This window comes from Chiloscyllium punctatum, chromosome 32 (assembly GCF_047496795.1).
Source record: "Chiloscyllium punctatum isolate Juve2018m chromosome 32, sChiPun1.3, whole genome shotgun sequence".
Lineage (NCBI taxonomy): Eukaryota > Metazoa > Chordata > Chondrichthyes > Orectolobiformes > Hemiscylliidae > Chiloscyllium > Chiloscyllium punctatum.
The window spans coordinates 51,202,957-51,226,900 of record NC_092770.1 but is presented as its reverse complement, the minus strand read 5'-3'; the positions used below and the strand labels follow the sequence as shown (position 1 = coordinate 51,226,900).

Sequence of the window (23,944 nt, the reverse complement as noted above, 5' to 3'; positions counted from 1 at the left end):
ATTGGAAGAAGGGGTTTTGATTTTTAAGTCACTAACACCAGCATTGGGGAAATGGGGAGTTATTCTGTTAGGATGGGCTACAATTCAACAGGTCTGGAATCAGTGCCCTGGCAAATTAAATGACTCAGTCTATCAACATGGATTTAAACAAATTGGAAGGTGATGAGTTCCACGGCGAGTAATTTAGACTTCTAAAGAGAAATGAGCAGTGCAGCAATTCAGGCAAAGGCAAACAGGCAGGGATAGGAAGGGATAAAGAGATTAATGGTAACAGCATATCACCAAGTAAAGACCATGCAACAGAGAAACAGGGATTAACAGCTGACAAATCCCAGGATGTGATACACACATCAAACAAATCTAAAAGGGATACTTACAGAGATTGTGGCTGCAATGCTTATGTTTTTCCAAAATTTACTACAATTCTAGAATGGACTGTTTGAGCGAATTCTAAGTTAGAAAGCAACACTCTTTGAGAAATGACAGAGGTGGAAATGAGGGAACGATAGGCAAGTCCATCTGTCATCAATTGTTGGGAAAAGGCTGGAAGCTATAATGGGCATCTTAACAATGCATTTAGGAAAATACAGCATGGTTGTTCAGTGTCAACATTGTTTTACAAAAGAGAAAGCATAGATGGCAAATTTTCAATGTATTTGAGTTTTTGAGAGGAACGTAACTGGTAGGGTTGGTAAGATGGAGCCAGAGATGCCTCATTCATCTGACCTACACTCAAACTAAAATGTGCCATATCAGATAATTGCCACCTCCAACAGCGGAGAATCTAACCATCTCCCCTTAACATTCCATGGCATTACTATTGCTGAATCTCCATCAGCAATATCCTGACAGGGTTATTAACTATAAATGAATTGGATTGGACCAACCATATAAATAATGTGGCTCCAAGACCTAGTCAGAGGCTGGGAATCACAAAAGTAATGGAAAGGGTTATTCTTAGTGCTATCATGCAGCATTTTCAAAGGAATAACCTACTGACCAACATTCAGTTTCCGTTCCGTCAGAGCCATTCAGCTCTTGACTCCATGACTGTCTTCATCCAATCATGAACAAAAGAACTGAGAGGTTGTGGCAAACTTATTTTGCCTGAATTCCACTCTACTCCTCATAAATCAACTATTGGGGTGTAATCAACATGTTGCCAAGTTAAACAAGAAGTTGAAATACTTTTTTCAATATATTCCCTTATTGCAAAATAAAAAATATACACCATAATTTCCATTAGAAATGTGAATTTTACTGCATCCACAGAAAGTCTCTTTTACAGTTCACACCAATGACATTACTGATAAGTACCATGAAGTTGCATTTGACATTGTTTCATGATTTATAACTGGTCAAAAAGCCACTTGGGAAACAATGCTATTAACTAGGGAGGCAGCAAGGAGAATATAATGAAGGGGAATAAACTAGTTTAATTTGTCTCTGCATTACATACAAATATCTTATAAAGCAGCCTGATGGTGTCAAAATTGCTTCCTTTTGTCAAATATTTTCTTCAAAAGTTGGTCCTTACCTTGTCTGTGCTGAGTAGAAGAGGTTGGACACTGATAGTGTCACTGGTCAGAGAGACTGTACTGCTGCTCACAGAACTGCCATTGTTTGGAGAAGCAGAAATGATTGCAAAAGCCACACCAGCACTGCTGATTGGTGTGGACACCAATGGTGAATCTGCAAAATGCTGTGTTTGGCCAGTTGGTGTCTGTACATGGTTGACAGTGTTGTTGGCAGTAGGAAGAGCAGGACTGGGGTTCTTGATGCTAACTACAGTGGCCTTCTGAAGAGACTGAGGCTGACTGGAGGTCTGGTCACGGCACAGGGTGACTGAGAGGCTGTCCGGAATCAGGGTCTTTGGCCTAACCTGTAAAAATAAGTAAATCATAAAATCACATGTTTAAAAATAAATTCCTTAAATATTTGTCTACTTTCAATAACTAACACCATAAATATTTTTCTGGATCTGGGGCTGCCAGAAATGATGCTGAAAATGTGTTGCTGGAAAAGCGCAGTAGGTCAGGCAGCATCCAAGGAGCAGGAGAATTGACGTTTTGGGCATGAGCTCTTCTTCAGGCTCATGCCCGAAATGTCGATTCTTCTGTTCCTTGGATGCTGCCTGACCTACTGCGCTTTTCCAGCAACACATTTTCAGCTCTGATCTCCAGCATCTGCAGTCCTCACTTTCTCCTGCCAGAAATGATGCCAATTAACATAGATGCTTCATAAAATATGCAGTTGCTGAACTCAAAAACTAAATATGTCTGAAGAGCAAGTGCAGAGTCTTCCATTTCCAGCTTCAGAATGTGAATGAGCTTTCACTAGAAATCCTAATAAGCAATCTACCATAGAGAAATCAGAATTGAAGATAATCATGTCACATTCACAGAATATATTCCAGTGAGAGAATGTGCACCCTGGAAAAGACATTCTAGTTTCACTGGAGCGATTTAACATAGGAGTCAGCAGTTATGAATGTTAAACCAACCTCAACTGGCACAGAGAACAGGCACTTTGACCTTGGGAAGAACCACTGGTTAGCCAACTCCTACCTTAGGTCGGACAATCCCTGACTAATATGTGCTGACCTTCCACAAACCATCTCATTCACTGAGTGCTTGATGCTTTGAGACTCCACTCAACAAGTGTCCCAAATTCATTGCATCAGGCATATAAATAAAACAAATCAGAACAAAGAAACATAAATAAATTGCTCGAGAAACTCAGCACGTCTGGCAGCTAGGTAACTCTGGGAAGTAAATAATGTGTCAAGAAAACAGCCCACGTTACAGAGGTGGTGGTGCTAGCGGTCTGAAAAAGCATAAAGGTAGATAAATCTCCAGGACCTGAACCAGGATATTGTGGGATGCTAGGTAAGAAATTATGGGGCCCTTACCAGATATTATTTGGATCACTTACAGTCATGGGTGAGGTGCTGGAAGATGGTAGGGTGGCTACTGCTCTGCCTTTATTAAGAAAGGCTGCAAGGAGAAACCAATGAGTCTGATGAGATTCTGAAAGATAGGATTTACATGCATTTGGAGAGGCAAGGATTGACTAGGGATAGTCAGCATGGGTTTGTGCTTGGGAAATAGTGTCTCACAAACTTGACTGAGTTTTTTGAGGATGTGACCAAGGAGAAAGATGAGGGCAGAGTGTTAGATGTTGTCCACATGGACTTTAGTAAGGCCTTTGACAAAGGTTCCACATAAGAGACTGATTAATAAAGTTAGATCACATGGGATTCTTGGAGAAATTGACAGTTGAGTACAAAATTGGCTTGATGGTAGGAGACAGACAGTGGTTGTGGAGGGTTGTTTTTTGGACTGGTGGCCTGTGACCAATGGTGTTCCACAGGGATCCATGCTGGGTCCACTGCTGTTTGTCATTTATATAAACGATTTGGAACAGAATATAGGAAGTATGGTACGTAAGTTTGCAGATGGCACCAAAATTGGTGGTATAGTAGAGTGTGAAGAAGGTAATCTAAGATTACAAAGGGATCTGGATCAATTGGGCCAATGGGCCAACGGGTGGCAGATGGAGTTTAATTTAGATAAATGAGAAGTGTTGCATTTTGGGAAAACAAACAAGGGCCCTGGGGAATGTTGTCAAACAGAGACACCCATGGGTTCAGGTACAGTTCCTTGGAAATGGTGTTACAGGGAGACAAGGTGGTAAAGGAGGCATTTGGCACACTTGCCTTCATTGCTCAGACCACTGAGTATAGGAGTTGGTACATCATGTTGAGGTTGGACAGGACATTGTTGAGGCCATGTTTGGAGTATTGTGTGCATTTCTGGTCACCCTGCTAGAGAAAAGATATTATTACATTGGAAAAGGTTCAGAAAAAGATTTACAAGGATGTTATCAGGACTGGAGGGTTTGAATTAAAAGGAGAGGCTGGATAGGCTGGGACTCTTTTCTCACTGGAACATAGGAAGTTGAGGGTGATGTTCAAAATGCTTATAAAATCTTGAGAGGCAAATGCTTTTTCGTTAAGTTGGGGGGTCAAAACTAGAGAGCATAATTTTAAGATGAGAGGAGAAACATTTAAAAGGTATCTGAGTGGTAACATTTTCACACAAAGGGTGGTTCGTATGTGGTGGAATAAACTTCTAGAGGAGGTGGCAGATGTGGGTACACTTACAACATTTAAAGGACATTTGGACAGGTACATGAATGTGAAATATTTAGAGGGATCTGGGCCATACAGAGACACGTTTAGTTTAGGAAACTTGATCAGCATGGACAAGGTGGACGAAAGAGTTTTACTGTGCTTTACTACTGAATCTAGAGACCATATTTACTTACATAACAGCTATCAGAAGGATATTCACCATAACCACCAGATGTCCAAGACAAATCCATGTCAATCAGATCATTGCTATATGCCAAGGACGTCAGACAAAAATCCCATTCTGAGCAACATTTCAGCAGCAAATAGATAAACTCTCATGCATCTAAATAGGTGAACTGACCATAAGCATCAGTGTGGTGCTGGAAAAGCACAACCGGTCAGGAGGCATCCGAGGAGCAGGAGAGTGTTGACATTTCCAGCATAAGCTCTTCATTAGGAATGTAGGAGAATTCTTCAAGGTGGCGTCCTCAGAAGAGGCTTCACGGTAAGTTTATTCCCTCCTGACCATAAGCACCAGGAAGGCAAATGAATCTAGAATTCTGCTAATCTATCATCAAGCTGCATTAACAATTTGATGGTCGTTGATAACTCCACCTATCTAGGCTCCAGAAATACAAGCAATCTGTCACTTGATGCTAAAATCAACTCATAGATCACAAATGTTGCAGCTCTTATACCCAACCTGAGTAAGATGCTGTAGAATAATAGCAAATTGAGTTCAGGTTAAGATTTCAAGTTTGCTTTCCCAAACACATCCTCAGCATTTCTTAGCAAGATAAAGTTGCCCATTCAATAGTTCTGCAGTATTATAATTACATCAGCATGCACTCGTTGGGATGGTTTGCATTTCTTTGGCCATGTTCAATGATGGCTCTACACTCAAAACATCTTCTACATGGTGACCTGATCATTGATTCAGGATCCATTGAATGTCCACCATTCTGTTGCAAGGAAACCTACAAATGATGGTGAAAACGGCAGACATTGACAGAGACAATTGGAAATCAGACACAAATGCCTGTCACATCTCAAGGTTGATTGTTTGGAAGGATAAAGGAAGAGATGAGGTGAAACTGAAAGTCAGCTTATTGGGAAGAAGATCCAGAGAAAACAGAGTGCAGGAAATCCTGCACCTTTCAGCAGACTGCCTTTACCAGCAGCAAATGTGGCAGAGACTACTATTCCAGAGTGGGGCACCAAAGCCACAGCAGGTGGTGTTTGACACAACAGCACAAATCATTATCTTATGTGATAGATGGCTACCAAAGAACTTGTGAAGCATACATTCCATTTCAAGAACGAAAACTACCCTTTAATTACTTCATGCATCCATTATAGTGGTTATGAAGATGCATTACTTGAAATGTTACATTTAGAATATCATTAATTGGACAAAAATACAAATCCTGGATGTTCTTTTTACAAAAAACACACTGCAAATCAGAAGAGACTGGCATCAGCAAGGAAAATGTTGATTTGCAAAGAACACAAGCTGATTGACAGAAGACACCAAGTCTGCAACACTTACAGAGAGTGTTTACATAACTCCATTTGTGGTCTGAATAAAGCTATTGGATTCATTAATAGAATTAGAACTTGCCTGGACCATTTGCCATCTCTCTCTTTCCATCAACATTTGAGAGTTGAAAACACAATGAAAGACCACATCATTCTAAGTGGAGGATTGCTAAAAGAAGAACTCTTCATTGCTGCAACTTGAGAGTTAAAGGGGCATCTAAACTTATCACACTGTCTCTAGATAGAAAGAATACAGCCAGCTATCACTATACGAGGAACATGGACAGTGCTGACTGCTTGTGTGCAAACTCACCAGCTACAGCCCAGTATTTGTGACAACCTAGGATTTAAAAAAAGAACTTAATTGCTATTTGCACCTAGTCTTAGAGGACGTATATGTTAGCTTTCAAGGAGGATAGTTGTTTACATTTGCAAAGTTTAAACCTTTAATTAATAGTCTTTACATTTTTGTCTGAGTAATTTTTATTTGAAATAAACTAATTCTTTAGCAATAAGTTTAATTTTTAAAAGTTCATTTTTTACTGTCACATTTTGTTGTGGCCAGTGGAAAAGTCAGACAAGGAATCAGTCCACCACTCCGAATCAGTCATAACTGTAGAAAGTAATCAAAATAGTATTTATTGAGGGTTGGATACTGATGTTGTAAACATTAGAAATCAACTTAAGAAACAAATTACTAAGAATTTGTTGCATCCACTAGTCAAAATGAGACAACATATTAAATTAACATGCGAAGAGTATGGTATTTGGTAGCTCAGTTAGAATCCCCTTCTTTGGAATCGCTCAACCTCAGCCTTCAACTAACCCTTTCATCTTTTTTCTGATTTGGAGATGCCGGTGTTGGACTGGGGTGTGCAAAGTTAAAAATCACACAACACCAGGTTATAGGCCAACAGGTTTAATTGGAAGCACTAGCTTTCAGAGCACCGCTCCTTCATTCAGGAGCAGCGCTCCGAAAGCTTGTGCTTCCAATTAAACCTGTTGGCCTATAACCTGGTGTTGTGTGATTTTTAACTTTTATCTTTTTTCTGTACTTCAATACAGTACAAAATGAATGACTACTGTCTAATAGATTTTCCTTGATTCTTTTCAAATTACCAAATTACTTTCTGACCCTTTCTTAAAAGAAAAATATGACTTTCACAGCACTGAAAACCAAAATACCCATTCCACTTTGGAATCCAAGTTCCCAACCATTAGAAATCTTCATCAAAATATTAGAAACATAATTGGACAAGTCAGATAAAGGTTGTGGCTACAACAGCAGACCAGATGCTAGGAATCTGGAGGCGAGTAATCACCTGACTCTCGAAATCCTGGCCACCATCTACAAAGTATAAATCAAGAGTGAGACAGAATAATCTACGAGTGCATGGATGCATAAAGCTTCAACCTTTCTCATCAATGAAGCAAAAAGGCACAAGTGTTTATTGTCTACAAGATGTACTGCGACAATTCACAGGGCACCTTCAACAGCACATTCCAAACCCAGATTCTCTACCACCAAGAAATTCAAAGGCACCACCACTTGTAGGTTGCCCTACTAGCCACAGGCCAACCAGAATTGAAACACATTGCTACTTCTTCACTGTCACTGGATTAAAATTCTGGAACTCTCTTCAAAACAGCATTTTTAACGCACTCCATGGCCTGCAATGGTTCAAGAAAGTGGCTCACTACTATCTTCTCAAGGGAAATTAGGGAAGGATGATAAACACTCATTCAGCCAGTAACAGTTACATATATATCATTTCTTAAAAATCAATGTCGATAATATCTTCAAGGCATAGAATATAGAAGAGGAAGTAAATGGAGCCCAGGTCAAATATTCTGCGAGTACAGAGGCAACAGTGTACAACTGGGAAGCAAACAATTGTGGTAACTGTTCTGGGTAATCTCAGATAAGAGTGGAACTTTGCCAGAGAAATTCCATGTAGCTAGTTGATGGAGCAAAGATAGGATAGTGTGAGGGAGATGGTATAATTGACCATGTCATTTGCTGCAGAACAGTTTGGGTAGGAAGGCAATAAGGAAAAATGTCTCATAGTTACAATTAGAGAGACACAATGTGTGACTTTGAAGAGAGCAAGGTACAATAAAAATCCATGCTGCTACTGTGGCAACTTGGGAAAAGCCAGTATGGAAGTAGTAACTGAAGTCAGGAGGGGAGATTACTATAAGGGACATAATATTGCCATTTGTGAACCATTTCAGTCAAGTCCAAGGTGTCAATGAAATTATCCACAAGAAGATCATGAATGGCAAAGGCCTTGTTTGCAATTCAAAATCTGCAACCCAGCATTGCATTCTCACAGCAAATAGGCCTAGAAATACAGTATATGCAACCATGCCAGCCCATGTCCTGTGAACACATTTTAAAAATTTATATACCTCTTTGATATTAAAACAAAGAACAGGTACAAAGGGAGCAAGCAACAGAGGCCCAGGAGGAGTATAAGAACTGGAGTGGTGGGAACTCATGAAAACAAATAGGAGAGCAAAGATGGAGCATGAAAAAACACTGCTGGGCAAAATTAGGGAGAATCCCGAGATAATTTACAAGTTTATAATCAAAGAGAAGAGAATAACCAGAGAAAGAGTAGGGCCAATTAGGGATCCCAAGGAGGCAACCTGTGCATGAATCTGCAGGACATTGGTGGAGTATACATGAGCACCACATATTTCCTTGGGAGAAGGAGAATGCAAGAACAAAATTTGAGAAGATGGGCTCTGATGGTTCTTCAGCAAATTGATATAAGCAGCGAGGAGGTAATTCAATCATAGAGATGTACAGCATGGAAGCAGACCAATCGGTCCAACCCGTTCATGCCGACCAGATATCCTAAAGTAACCTAGTCCCATTTGCCAACATTTGGCCCATATTCCTCTAAACCTAGGTCTAGATGAGTTGTATCCCAGGCTACTATGGGAGATGAGGAGGAAAATAACAGGGTTCCAAACCAAATTTTAAATTGTCTCTGGCCACAGGGGAGGTGCCAGAGAATTGCAGAATAGTGAATGTGGAACTGGGTGGTAGAGATGGACCAGGCAACTACAGACAAGTGAGTCTTAACATCAGTGGTTGGCATGATTTGGAGGAGCCAGTGTTGGACTGGGGTGGACAAAATTAAAAATCACACAACACCAAGTTATAGTCCAACAGGTTTATTTGGAGACACTAGATTCTGAAACACTGCTTCTTCATCAGGTGGTTGTGAAACAGGACCATAAGACACAGAATTTATAGCAAAAGATTACAGTGCCATGCAGCTGAAATGACAAACCTAGATTAAATCTTTTATCTTTGAGAATGGGTTTGCTCGTTTTGGTTCTTTCGTATGTAAATCCCAGAACTTCTTTTAAGTCACATTCTTGAGATAACTTCACGATTTCTAACAAAAGGTGCCTTTTCATTTCAGACAATGCATTAAAGCTAGGAGGTAAAAGTTTGTCTCTGTTCCAATCTTCAGTCAGACTGGTTCTATTTCTAAAATTGGATTTATAGAATATTACATAGATTGACTGTAGATTATGCATTTTTGAGCAAAATAGAATGCATCTGCAAATATAATTCTGCAGATACAAACCCACCCTATAAACTTATATGTGTGAACATGCAGGAGTGACAGAGTGAGCATGTGCACATGTGAGAAAATATGTATATTTGTGTGTGTGAGCACGTGTGCATGTGAGAAAACGTGTATATTTCTGTGTGTAAGCTTGGTAAAGTATGTGTGTGAGTCTGATGGGGTATAAGAGTGTGTGTGTGTGTGTGTGTGTGTGTGTGTGTGTGTGTGTGTGTGTGTGTGTGTGTGTGTGTGTGTGTGTGTGTGTGTGTGTCCTTGTTGGCTGGAGTCCTGAAGTCTACCTCACATGATGGTCACCTGAAGGTGCAAGGCCAAATGTTGCTGCCTGCTGAAGTGTTCCCCAACTGGGAAAGAACACCCCTGCCTGGTGATTGTTGTGTGGTGGTGTGGTGTCCATTTATCCAATGTCATAGCATCTGCTCAGTCTCGCCAAGGTACTATGCCTCAGGCATCCTTGTCTGCAGCGTATGAGATAGACAACGTTGGCCAAGTCACATGAGTACCTGCCGCATACATGGTGGGTGGTGTCCCCATGGTTAATGGTGGTATCCATGTCAACACTCTGACAGGTCTCGCAGTGGTTGCCATGACAGTGCTATACAGTGTAGTGGTCGATTTCAGTCCTGAAGGCTGGGCAGTTTGCTGTAAACAATGATCGGTTTAAGGTTTGTTGGTTGTTTAAAGGCGAGAAGTGGAGGTGTAGGGAAGGTTTTGGCAAGGTGCTCATCCTCATTGATAATGTGTTGTAACAAATCGGAGGTAGGAAAATTATTGAAAGAATATAGCGAAGGTGAAAATTAATCTCCAATTCAAGAGCCAAGGTATAATCAGGGATAGTCAGCACAGCTTTGTCAGAGGTAGGTCATGCCTAACAAATCTTATATTTCAAGGAGGAGACCAAATGTGTAGATGAGGGTAAGGTTTATATGGTTTATATGGATTTCAGCAAGGCCTTTGACAAGGTTCCACATGTAATAATGATAAAGAAGATAAAAGCTCATGAGATCCATGGTAACTTGGCATTTTGGATCTAAAATAGTGTTGTTGGCAGAAGGCTGTTTGTGTGGCAGGAGCCCAGGGTGCAGTGGCAAACCACAAAGATCACTGCAGGGTTGCTTACTGTTTGAAATGTTCATACATTATGTAGATGAGAATGTGGGGGGGAAATGATCAGTAAGTTGCAGATGATTGGCAGCGTGGTTGACAGCAAGGAGGGAAGCTTTAGGTTAAAGGTGGATATAAATGAATTGGTTAGATGGGCAAATGGAATTTAACCCTGAAAAAAGTGAGATGATGCACTTTGGAAGTAACAAGACAAGGGAGCAGTCAATGAATGGCAAGACAATAGAAAGTTCAGAGGAACAGAGGGATCTTAGGACACTTGTCCTGAGATCCCTAAAGATGGTAGGGCAGGTCAAGGCACAGATTATAAGAGTAGGGAGGTTATGTTGGAGCTGTGCATAACTTTGCTTAGGACACAACTAGAGTACTGTGTGCAGTTCTGGTTACTACAAGTGGACCAGCTCTAGATGAGTTGTATCCTAGGCTATTGTGAGATGAGGGAGAATATAACAGGGCCCTGACCCAAATTTTAAATCGCATCTGGCCACAGGGGAAGTGCCAGAGGACTGGAAGACTGTGAGAAGTTATGGTCCAACAGGAAGAATGCAATTACACTGGAAGGGGTGGAGAAGAAATTCACCAGGGTGTTCCCCGGATGGAGCATTTCAGCTATGAAGAGATGCTGTATAAGCTCGGGTTTTCTTTGGAGTAGAGAAGTTCAAGGGGAATCTCAAAGGGGTTAGAGGTGAATAATATTATGAGGGACATGGACAGGGTAAATTGAAAACAGCTGTTCCCCTTAGTCAAAGGGTCAAGAAGGGGGCACACTTTTAAAGAGAAAGGCAGGTAATTTAGAGGGGATTTGAAAAAAAATGTTTTCATTCAGAGGATAGTGGGGGTCTGGAATGCATTGCCTCAGAAGGTAGCTGAGGCAGGAAACCTCAGAATTTTTAAAAAGTACTTAGATGAACACTTGAAATGTCATAACATTCAAGGTTATGGACCAACTGCAGGAAAGTGGGGTCAGTGTATGCAGGTATATTTTTGACAACGTGGACTCAATAGTGTTACGACACTGCTAATTAAACACCCAGATAAGCTCACCTCGCCTGTTAAAGTATTAGTGACAGAGATCTCCCAAATTCCAACATTTAAAGAAAAATATCAATTTATTCTTTAATTCTAAAAGTAAACATTAAACAACAATTATTCACAACTCTAAGCGTCCTTTCTCCTAACTGCCTGTTACCTGTCTCCAACTCTATAACAATATACTGATCCAATAAAAGCCCCTACTAAAATTACATCAACTTAATTTTCAAAACCACCCTGTTGTCATCGGTGTCAGTCTTCTTTCAGCTGCAGATCTCCAGGGTCATCTTCGGTCTTTTGCTGAAATGATGTTGTATATGAAAAGGGTACCTTTTATAGAGTGTTTTGAATAGCAGTCTCTCTCTAGACGGCAGTTTGTTGCTCTCTCTAGCTAACTCTCCAAAATGCCAACTTCTTTTATACCCCAAACCTGGGATCGTCACATTGATTCGATGTTGGCCGAACAGTAAAATTCAAATTCAATTGGATTTTAGTATCCTGGAGCATAATTTAAACTGATTGGTTAAATTCAAATAGCTGTCAACATAGCAACCAAAACTTAGGTGTGTGTTTCACAGCCAAATGTTACATATTTTCAATTTTCCAGTACACTCTGAGACTGCTAGTCAGTCAAATGACAGTTGCTTGCAAGCTCTCAGTGCTCTCTCTCTTAAAGGTACAGTACATGCCTTCAACTTCAAAACAGTAGGCCAAAGAGCATCTTCTGTATTAAATGATTCTATGATATCAGTGAAATAGTTCAAATCCAGAAAGCAGCTATTTTTATCCAGGAAAAATAGACCATGCTATCCTTCAACAGGAATGCATGAGTTGATGATAGTCTGGAATGGCAATAGGTTCCTCTCCAGACACTGAAATCAGTTCAGAATATTCTCCTGTGATCCCACCAGTAGAACTGGGTCATCATAGAAAGATTATGAATCAGTTCCTCCCAGTTTGGAGATACTGAGTATCATAGCATTTCCTTTCAAATGCATATACATTGCTGCAAACTAAATCTGAAACTGTTTCCAAGCATGCCACTGACCTCAAATCCAGACAGATATACCGTATGGACTATTGCAAGCCATTAAATTTCAATACTTAGCTATTGCTCTTTTTTTTTTACTTTTTCCAAAAAATATTTCATGGAAATAATCTGAATGCATCTTTTTCCACTAAAAATTTGTTTATTTCCACTCCACAAGAATTTGTCTTTTGGCTGATGGTCTCTTTATGTTACTCTGACACTCATATTTTTGCCCATAATCCTCAAAATTAATCATTTGCATTTGATCAAAATATTCATCATGCTACAATCACTGTCCCCAAAGTATTCTCTCAGTTTTAGAAAGAGTTTTGAGAGACTTAATTCATTGCACAAGATTCTATTGGTATGTGAACAGAAAAAGATCAGTGAAGCCAAATGTAGATCCCTCACAATCAGAAACAGGGAAGTTATAAATGGGGAAACTGATGGGAATAAGAGCTGGTAAATCCCTATGATCCGATAAATCAGAATATGTAAAGGAAGTGGCCCTAGAATGAGTGGATGTATTGGTTATCTTCTTTCAAGGTTCTAATGATTCTGGAACTGTTGCGATGGATTCAAGGGTAGCTAACGTAACCCCACTACTTTATAAAAAGGAAATAGAGAAAAAACACAGGGAATTTTAGACTGATTAGCCTGACATTGATAGTGGTGAAACTGCTAGGGTTCATTACAAAATATTTAACAGCAGAGCACTTGTAAAACAGTACAGGATCACCACAGGATTAACTATTAGATTAAATAAGGAGATGCAGTGGATGTGGTTCAGTTAGACATTCAGGTGACTTTTGTTAAAATCCCATTTAAGAGATTTGCATGTAAAATTATGGATAGTGGATACAGAATTGGTTGACGGAAAAATAAAAGATTAGGAATAAACAGATTTTTTCAAAGTGGCAAACAGCAACTAGTGGGTAACACAGGGATCAGTGCTAGAATCTCATATTTATAATATGCACCTTAATGATTTAGATGAAGGAACTAAATATATCTCCAAGCTGATGTCACAAGGCTGATTAGGAAGGTCAGCTTTGAGGATGCAGAGATGTTTCACTGTGATTTGCACAAGTTGAGCAAGTGGACAAATGCATGGTAGATGAAGTATAATGTGAAGGCAAGGCTATCCACTTTAGTAGCAAAAACTGAAAGGCAGGTTATTATCTGAACAGTGGATTAGTGGTGCTGGAAGAGCACAGCAGTTCAGGCAGCATCCAATGAGCAGCGAAATCGACGTTTCGGGCAAAAGCCCTTCATCAGGAATGAAGGGCTTTTGCCCGAAACGTCGATTTCGCTGCTTGTTGGATGCTGCCTGAACTGCTGTGCTCTTCCAGCACCACTAATCCAGTATTTGGTTTTCAGCATCTGCAGTCATTGTTTTTACCTTATTATCTGAACAGTGCTACTTTGTGAATGAGGGAGAACCTGCACGTTCTAGTACACTAGTCACTAGAAATAAACATGCAGGTACAGCAGGCAGTGAAGAAGGCAAATGGTATATTGGCCTTCATTGCAAGGGGATTTGAGTATAAGAGCAGGGATGTTTTCCTACAATTGTATAGGCATGGGTAAGACACACCTAGAAGTACTGTGTACACTTTTGCTCTCCTTATCTGAGGAAGCATGTTCTGGCTATGGAGGAATTGCAACAAAGGTTTACCAGACTGATCCCAGATACGTCAGGACTGAAGTATAAAGATAGATTGGATTGGTTAGGACTCTATTCACTTGAATTTAGAAGAATGAGGGGGGAAATCTCATAGAAACCTATAAAATTCTAATAGGACTACACAAGATAAACACAGGAACCCGATGACCAGAGATTCATGATTTGGGGTCATAGTCTTAGGATATAAAGTATGAGGAGAAACTTCTTCACTTAGAGAGCAGTGAGCCTGTAGATTCCTCTATCAAAGAAAGCAAATAAGGCCAAAACAATGAATGCTCTCAAGAAAGAATTAGGTATAGTTCTTACGTTCAAATGATATGGGGAGAAAGCAGTAATAGGGCACTGTTTTGGATGATCAGCCATTACCATAGTGAATAGCAGAGTAGGCACAAAGGGCTGAATGGCCTACACCTGTACCTATTTTCTATGTTTCAGGTAGTTCAATTTTCCTCACTAATTATCTCACAAGATTATGTCATATTGCATCTTCCTCCTTTGCATTTGTAATATATTAATTTAGAAAACACCCTTGAGTGTAATATGAAGTAACATCGTCCAGGCAAGTGTGGGGAAGAATTGGAGGATTTGAAAACATTGATACTGATCCTGAGGCTGGAAAGCATGGGGAAGGGATTAGGATGTCGATTTGGTTGAAGGTGGTGGAATTTGGCTCAAATTTGGATGATATGTTAAGATTTTGCATGAGTGCAGAAGTTTTATTTGTAGAAGTTTTGGGAGTGCTCAAGCAGATAGGAAAATAAGGTTAACAGGTCTCATCTGTCTGACTCGGTCGTATTTGTGTGGAAATCTTATTCTCATTGCAGTCAAGACCACCAAATTAAAGGAACTGAAATTCATGATCCCAGGTACTTGCCATGAGAACAGAAGTTCAGGATTCCATGGTTTTGAACAAACAAACCAGACCTACAAGTATTTCTTTGAAAAAGACACAGATTGTCTAAGTTTTTCATCTTACACTCAGAACATTTACACAAATACAAATTTACACTAATGCAAAAGGAAAAACTTTCTAGTGTATTCACAGTATTTATTGCTTTTTTTAAAAAATGGGTGGCACAGTGGCTCAGTGGTTAGCACTTCTCCCTCACAATGCCCGGGACCCGGATTTGATTCCAGCCTAGGGCAGCTGTCTGTGTGAAGTTTGCATGTTTTCCCTATATCTGCATGGGTTTCCTCCAGGTGGTCCAGTTCCCTCCTGCAATCTAAAGATGTGCAGTTTAGGTGGATTGGCCATGCTAAATTGCCCATATTGTCCAGAGATGCACAGGTTGGGCTGACTATTAACTGGCAAGCTTTGATAAATTTAAACCAGGCAGATTAATTTTGATTAATTCTTGAGAGCAATGTCAGAACTATCCAGTGAATGGCTGTCACCTCGTTTGTGAACCTCAAAAAGGGATAATGTATGCACACATTCTTTCTGTCTACAAAAAACTGGGTGCTGTGCAGCTTCCAGAACCAGTGCGTGAACTACACTGCAAGCCAACTGAAAAAAATAAGTTTAGTTGTCAGGATAATTCTTCGAACACGGTAGATTATTGCTGTCCAACTGCAGAATCACAGTTAATATGGGACATTGTGTTTTGAGTTTTACAAGCAAGGACAGATTGGGTACAGTCAGTACCTTGTCTGTTGCAAAGAGTTGAAGAGACATATTTGTCAACGAAGTTGTATAAGTACTAAGTCATATTTGACCCATCTGCCACCCTGTGACATATAAGAGCTATGACACATGTACACAAGCTATCCTTCCAAATACCAAATTCAATAATCTTCACATTACAATGATTTGGTTAATACCGGATTCAGTCTATTGAATTTTAAATTTTGCACTAAACTTACTCATTGTTTATTGTAGAAGACAATTATTTAGCAGAAAAGAACCTAATAGTTCTTTTATTCATTCTTTCACCATTTCTCCTCCTGCCCAAATATTATATCATTAAAGCATCAGTTTGCCACTACTTCTTTCACATCTTCCTCCCTTTCTTGATCCAATAGGACTCTGTCAGGATATGATTAGTTGGCTGCAATGTTCCCTTTGGTACTTGATCATAAGACAATATTATTCATTCTGCTCAGAACTGTGATATTGTCAAATGTTTGCCACTGCAGAAGAATACAAATGAAAACTATACAAGGCACGGAAATGAGTGTATTTTTTCTGTCATGTAGATTTAACACAAGTTCAACCAGGTTATTGTTGTGACACAATACCTTCTCCTCCCAATTGGAATGTAACAAGACTTCTCTTCAGCAAGAGGACAATCTGACTAGTGCTGGTGAAATGCCAGAAATAAAGTTTGCTCAGTAAGTGTGTCAGGAAATCTCTGATTTTTCTTGCTTCAAGATTTTAAAAAGTATGTGCATTATTTCCATGTATAAAAAATGGACATGATCATCACTGATGTTAGCAATGGTGATAGTAATGAACTATTTGTCAGTACGTGTAGACTTCATGCTTTACTTAGAAAAATCATCCTTTCTACATGTTTCAATCACATTTCTTGAGTAAATTAGAGGTGCTGACAAAGCTTGTGTCCCTGAATAAGGACTTAATTCCTCCCACCTTCTATTATAAGCCACAGCCTGCTCAAATCCCAGACTCTAACATGATTGGCAGCTTTCAAATGCCAGGAAACTGGAAGTTTAAATTCCTAGTAATTGCCATATTGTCGCTGTATTGGGATTTCTAATATTCTAACGATGTGGAAGATTTGGATCACTATGTCCAAATCTTTCCTAGGATAACAATATCTGCTCACCATTAAATAACATTCACAAAATAATAGTAAAACTGTGCTATCTTGTTGCTGCTTTAGTTATAAGAGGCAAGACAAAAGGTGTTTTTTTGACCAATAATCCTTTGATTTATCAGCATTGTTACATAATTTAGTTTTATCCTATGTTTGTTGCAGTAAAAATGCTGGTACTCGAACTCTGCAGTCAGCGCCTGACGTTCTCCATCCCTCTATTTCCAGAGGGAATGTTTCAGGGTTCTGAAAGATCACTAGTCCCAAAACAACTCTGCATTCACTTCACAGATGAGTTTCGCCAGCTAATTCTGTTTTTATTTCAGATTTTCAGCATTTGCAGTTTTTTTTGTCGTTTCATATTAGAATTTTATAGTTTTCTATAAGAAATTCCCCTCATTCTACTAAAAAACTCCAATTAATGTAATCCTAACTGATTTAGTCTCTCTTTGTACGTCAGACCTACCATTTTAGGAATTAGTCTGGTAAACCTTTGTTGCACTTCCTCCATAGCCAGAAAATCCTTCCTCAGATAAATAGACCACACAATACTCTAAATATGGTCTTATCAAGGCCCTGTACAATTGCAGCAAGACATTCCTGTTTTTCTACTCAAATCCTCTCACAATGAAGGCCAATATCCCACTTGGCTTCTTCCCTGCCTGCTGCACCTATATGCTTACTTTCAGTGACTAGTGTATTAGACACAAAGGTCTCGTTGCAACTCCTTCATTTCCAAGCTATCACCTTTCAGATAATAATCTGCCTTTCTGCTTTTGCAATCAGAATAAATAACCTCACATTTATCCAGATTGTACTTGATCTGTCATGCATTTGCCCACTCACTCAACTTGTGCAAATCAGTGAAGCATGTCTCCTCACAGTTCATCCTCCCGAAAAGCTTTGTGTCATCTATAAACTTGGAAGTATTACATTTAGTTCCTTGTTCCTTTAGTTCCTAAATCTATGATTTATATTGTGAATAGCTAGGATCTTAGCACTGATCCCTGCAATACCTCAGTAGCTGCCACTCAGAAAATGACTTGTTTATTCCTACTCGTTGTTTCCTGTCTGCCAATGTATTCTCTATCCACATCAGTACACTACCCCCAGATCCATGTGTGTTAATTTTACACGCTAATTTCTTATAGAATCACTACACCGTAGAGCCCATTAAGTTGACACCGATCCACTGAAGGGCATCCCAGCCAGACATACCCCCCTATCCTATCCCTGTATTTCCCATGGCTAGTCCACTTACACATCCCTGGACACTACAGGCAATTTAGCATGGCCAATCCGCCTACCTGCACATCTTTGGACTGTGGAAGGAAACTGGAGCATGCAGAGGAAACCCATGCAGACACGGGGAAAATTTGCGAACTCCGTACAGACAGTCCCCCAAAGGTGGAATCAAACCTGGGTCTCTGCTCTGTGAGGGAGAAGTGCCACTGAGCCATTGTGCCGCTAGGACTTTATTGTTAGGAACTTAGTAAACAATGAGACAGATATTAATGTCTTGTAAGCTAAACAGTGCATGCTAATAGAAACAGGATAAACTTTCTCTTCATTATGTCCAGCTACCTATAGACCTTCATGGACTTTTGTATGGTTTGTTACTGTCATCAGATCTCTGCAAAAGCGTGTTGTCCTTTAAAAGGGAATTGTGAGCAGGTTCCTTCGATCAATCATACAGTAGAATCTTAATAAAAGATGGCAGAGTCTAAACTAGGAAGTGCAAAGTCAAACATTTAATTCAAGACAGATAAAATAGAGAACAAAATAAAAAGCAGAAAAGCTAAATGGGATGAGGAAAATTCGGCTAATATTCAAAAAATAAAGTTTTATAATTTTCTAATGATAATATTTGAAGAAATGAGACTCAACACTTATATAAGGTAATTTTCAGTCTAAGAATGGATAATTTGATGTGTATTAAGACTTGTTACATTATCAAAAATTCAATTATATTTGAATGGACAAGCTCTAACCTGTCCTTACATGTTTAGTGGATATCTAGTTATTAAGTACAGCAACGTCTGTCTAAGGTATGAAATGGAGCCCATGGAGGAACAGGGCAACGTGTACAGAATCTTCCTATCTGCCATGTTTAACTGCACATGTGTAGATTATAAAAGCTTCTGCCTGACCTACTCCATAGTAGGTCCACTGATAAGTCTCCCTGTTAGCTTTAAAAAAAATCCAAGCAATTAATAATTAAGAGGCAGAAGAATATCAGCGTGAAGAGAGTAATGTTCACCACCTACAACTAACTACCTTTTGGGAGATTTTCTGTGTCAGAAGCAAATTCTGACTGCACCAAGTCAACATATTTGAAGTGTTTTAGTACCAACACAGAAAGAATAAATGAGAATCGGTAAATCCATGGCTGTTCCAAGAGGTTTCAGCAACTATTCACCATTCCTCCACCCACAAAGAAATGATCCATAGGTCTTATTCTATAGTTGTCACAGCTCTTGAAAAAATGCCCAACATGATGACTTGCTTGTAGGCTTTTAACCAAACCTGATCCTACGCTAAACTATTGCCCACACACAGACATTCCAAAAGAAATCACAGTGTAACACAATGACAACCCAGGCTCATTCTCTATCATCCCCAAAGAAAGAATGCTGAGGCATAGTTAGGAAGAATGTTGGGAAGATGTTTCCATAAAAGAGACTAGGACCAGGGGGCACAGTCTTAGAGTAAAGGAAACTTTAAGAACGGAGATAAGGAGAAACCTCTCCAGCTAGAGAGTGGTGAATCTATGGCATTCACTGCCACAGAAGTCTGTGGAGGCCAGGTCATTGAATATATTTAAGACAGAGATAGGTAGGTTCTTGATTGTCAAGGGGATCAAGGGTTATGAGGAGAAGGAGGGAAAATGGGTTTGAGAAACTTATCAGCCATGATCGACTGGCGGAGCAGTCTTGGTGGCTGACTGGCCTATGTCTTATGGTCTCTCCCTTAAATTACTGCTAAAGATACAAAAATGTTTATTATGTATATTAATTCATCTCCATTAACTGTGCAGCTGAAGAATCCCTTTAAAGTACCTTCTTAGTGGCTACTAAAAATGATTTTTTTTTCAAGACTGTTTGTGTATTGGGACAACAGCTGATAGTACAGTCAATAATTAGTGACAAATAAGCATATTTTCTTTAATGTGAGTCACTTTCAGATCATTTGTTGGGAGATTATAACAAAGTTACAGGGCTTGAATCTATTTCAGTTCTACTCACTGTTAGAAAAATGAGTAAATATTAATACACAAAGCAATGATAGTTTCATATTGGATTTGAACAACAAGTCAATATTTTTTCTTCATTCATTACTCTATAATTTAATGATAACTCATCTAGCACTAACTTCACAATTTCAATGCATTATTATCTATTAATTGAGAAGAGAAAGCAATATTAAAAGGAAAACTTCATTTTATATACACATATTACTTTGATATCCTTCATTATCAATTACTGATAATTTATTTGGTCTTCAAAATATCACTCACTGATCATAGCAACAAACCAATTGAACAGTGCAACAGGGAGATGGAAACCTCACAGTAATAACACTGGACTGGTACTCTAAAGAGCCAGGGTTTAAAACCTATCATGGCAATGGTGGAATTTAACTTTAATACAATATGAAATTGAAAAGTAGCTTCAATCTCCATCAATTGTTAAAAAAACCCTAATGTTTCACTAATGTCCTTTAGGGAAGGAAAGCTGCCACCTGTACTTGGCCTGATCAACAGTGGCTCCAGATCTATATCAATATGGTTGATTCTCAACTCAAGCCACTCAGTTCAAAAATTATTAAGGTTAGGCAACAAATGCTGGCCTTGCCATCGATACCCATATCCCAGAGGGACAAAAGTTGTCAAAATATCAGCAATGGAATTATCATTCATTCTTTTAACAGTATTTTCGAGCCGAAGAGGAATGAGGGCTGTATGGGAAAGTAGACGTCAGGCCAGATGAACTGAAGTAGATTCAGAGCCTATAACGTCAGAGCCTATAACGTCATTATAATATCTCAATAAATGCACTGAAAGTGACTCATGTAAATATATTATCATTATTTGTCACTAACTATCTCATGAATGGCAGAGCAGGTATTGAGCTAACTGGTTAAAATTCAAATGCTCACATGTAGTATTATCATCTTTACCTGAGGTAGCACTGCTGGTCCTTGGCCTGCCAACCTCTGCAATGAGCTGACCTGGGGGACCTTAATGGGCACTGCAGTAATAGTTCCCAGTGTCTGCACAAGTAAAAAGAATGACAACATAATTAGAGTCAGAATCTGTTTGTAAGTTAGTTTTGAAACAATGTTATTGAAATGATGGTTGAAATTATGGTTTCTACAGAATTTGTAATTTAAAACATGACAAGAACAACTGACCTTTAGCTTTTTAACATTAATGATCAAGAAATATTTTACTCAAGGAAATATTTAAAGGGAGCTAAGAAGAAAATAAATCCTGCACACAAATAAAATATTTCATTCCATGAGAGAATTTGGCCATTGAAAGAATTAAAATAATTTAATATTTCCAGTATATACCTTTGTTATCATCTTTGATTTTGAGACCCAAACCCATTTAGTTCAAACGTAAATATTAAGTATGAAGGAGGAGCAATTAAGATATTTCAACTCCTCAGATACTTGTTATTCTACATTATTGTTACAGTAGCTTCATACTTAATAACTTGAGGACTTGTTCTTGAAGGTTTGTGAAAACCTGTAATTTTTTCTCCCCCCCCCCCCCAAAGAGAGAAAGGTCAGCAAACCTTTTTATAACAAGGCATTTTTTGAAAGTCATGTCATGTGGTAACTGCTTATTTACTGCAGATGCCTGCCAGGATTTACGACAACCAAGTTGCAGCTTCTGTTTTGCAGATTGCTTAGATTTTCACTTGGCGGACAGCCTGGGGAAGGAGAACAGCTTCTCAGCCCTGCTCTCCTATTTCTGGAAAAATCTCCCATTGTGCATCTAGTGTTGCACCTGATTCTCTGGTTCAGTCTTAACCCAGGTAATCCTCAAAAGCATCCAACACAATATTAATTACTGTATTTCTTCTTCAAGCTGTTTTGGCAAAGATCCGACAGGGCATCTGTTTGTGCTTGGTGACATCTGTCTTTACACATCTGAATGCCAGATTGACAGCTGTCTGAGCATTCCACAGCTTTTCCTTTTCTCTTACCTTCAAGGACTAAAAAGTGAATCGTTGCAGAGAGAAATTTCTTTTCCCTCTTTTCCTAGTATGACAGGACATGTCTATGTAGATGGGAAAGCAATTACATTTTTATATCTGTCATTATAAATCACTTGCTAACAAGTATGAAATTCCAAATCACTGGAAATGGGTTTGGTAGGTTCTTGAATGGCTATTAAGCCCAATCCCAGAGCCACATCTCCAACGATACATCTAACAAGTCACTGGTCTTGAAATTGCTGGCATTCGTTTCTCTGGTTCCTTTTCCATACTTGCTCTTACAGACAGGTGTTCTTTAAAAAAAAGTGTCCCTTCATAGAGAAAGTTCCTTCAAGTCGGACACACTGACATTTCTGTTGCATCTCTTGAGTGAAGCCTTCAGGGAAATTTTTCAAACATTTCCTGTGTTGTCCTCTTGTTTGAGTGCCTTCTTTGAGCTGGGCAAAGATGATTTGCTTTGGCAGTCGTAACTCAAGCACCCGAAACGGAACCAACTCCAATGGAGTTGGTTCCAAATGTTCATGGCCTCAATATTGTTGGCTCCTGCAAGGATGCTGATGTTAGTACACCTGCCCTCTTAGTTGATGTGGAGAATTGTGTCAAAACAGTGCTGACAGTACTTCCCCAAGGGCCTTGAGGTGGCATCTATATGTAGTTCAAATTCTGAAGCCACATAAAAGAATCGGAAGGCTTATTGCCTATCTTCATATTACAAATTGTGTTAACGAATTTTACATCTTCAGAGAATAAATATTTCAATAAACAAAAAATATTATCAAAGAAAATGACTAGGATGCAGGGGCAGAAATTACTTTAATCAAATTTGTATATGACACTAAAATAGATGAGAAAATAAGCTGCAATGAAGAAAAAAGAAATTTATAAATGGATATGGATAGGTGAGGTGAATGGAGGAAAATTTGGTCGATAAAGTCTAACATGCATAGGTGTGAGATTATCCATTTTGGTCAGAGAAATGGAAAGGCAACACATTGTTTAAATGGAGAGAACTTTCAGAGTGCAGAGGGATCTGTGTCCTTGAGCACAAATCATAGAACATTAGTATGCAGGTACAGCAGGTTATAACAAAAGCGAGTAAAATTTTGGTATTTATAGCTAAAGGAACAGAATATGAAAGTAGGGAAATATGGCTGCAACTGGATGTGGTTGTATTGGAGACTATTCAAATGAGGATTACTAAAGATTGAATCTACAGATATATGAGGTTTGTCTTATGAAGAGTGATTGAGCAGTTTAGGCCTACACTCTCTAGAGTTTAGAAAGAATTGGAGATCTAATTGAGGTGCTAAAGAGGATTGAGAAAGTAACGTAAAAAGGACGTTTCCTCATGTGGGCAAACTAGAACAAGAGATCACAATTTTAGTATAAGGAGTAGCAGATTTAAAACCAACATGAGGAGAAATTACTTCTTTCAAAATGTCACGAATCTGTGGAATTCACTCCCCCAGAGTCTGGCTGATGTTGGGACACTAAGTAAATGTAAGGAGGAGATAGGCAGACTAAGTCTGAGTCAGAGGTTGAAGGCTTATGAAGAGAGGGCAGAAAAATGGAGTTGAGGCCGAGATGAAATCAGCTACGATTGGATCAAATGGCACAGCAGGCTCAAGGGGCTGAAATGTTTACTCCTGCTCCCAATTCTCATGTTCTGAAGTAGGGAACAAGATGGGAACAAGGGAAAGAATAGGAAACTGCAGGCCAGTCAGTATAACTTCAATGGTGTGGAAACTATTGGAAGCAATTCTGAGGGACAGGCTTGATCTGCACTCAT

General features: G+C 39.2%; 1 protein-coding gene across 6 annotated transcripts in view; it reads right to left on the bottom strand.

Annotated features, from left to right (window-relative positions):
• Nucleotides 1–23,944, bottom strand: part of phf21b (PHD finger protein 21B) — a 202,565-nt gene that overhangs the window by 41,045 nt on the left and 137,576 nt on the right. For 5 of the 6 annotated variants that reach the window (XM_072552354.1, XM_072552352.1, XM_072552348.1 and 2 more), the window contains 2 exons: nt 21,107–21,199; nt 1,538–1,882 (listed from right to left, as the gene is read on the bottom strand). In XM_072552354.1, coding sequence (XP_072408455.1) covers nt 1,538–1,882; nt 21,107–21,199 — 438 coding nt within the window. The remainder of the gene's footprint in view (nt 1–1,537; nt 1,883–21,106; nt 21,200–23,944) is intronic. The other variant, XM_072552353.1, reaches the window with a different exon arrangement.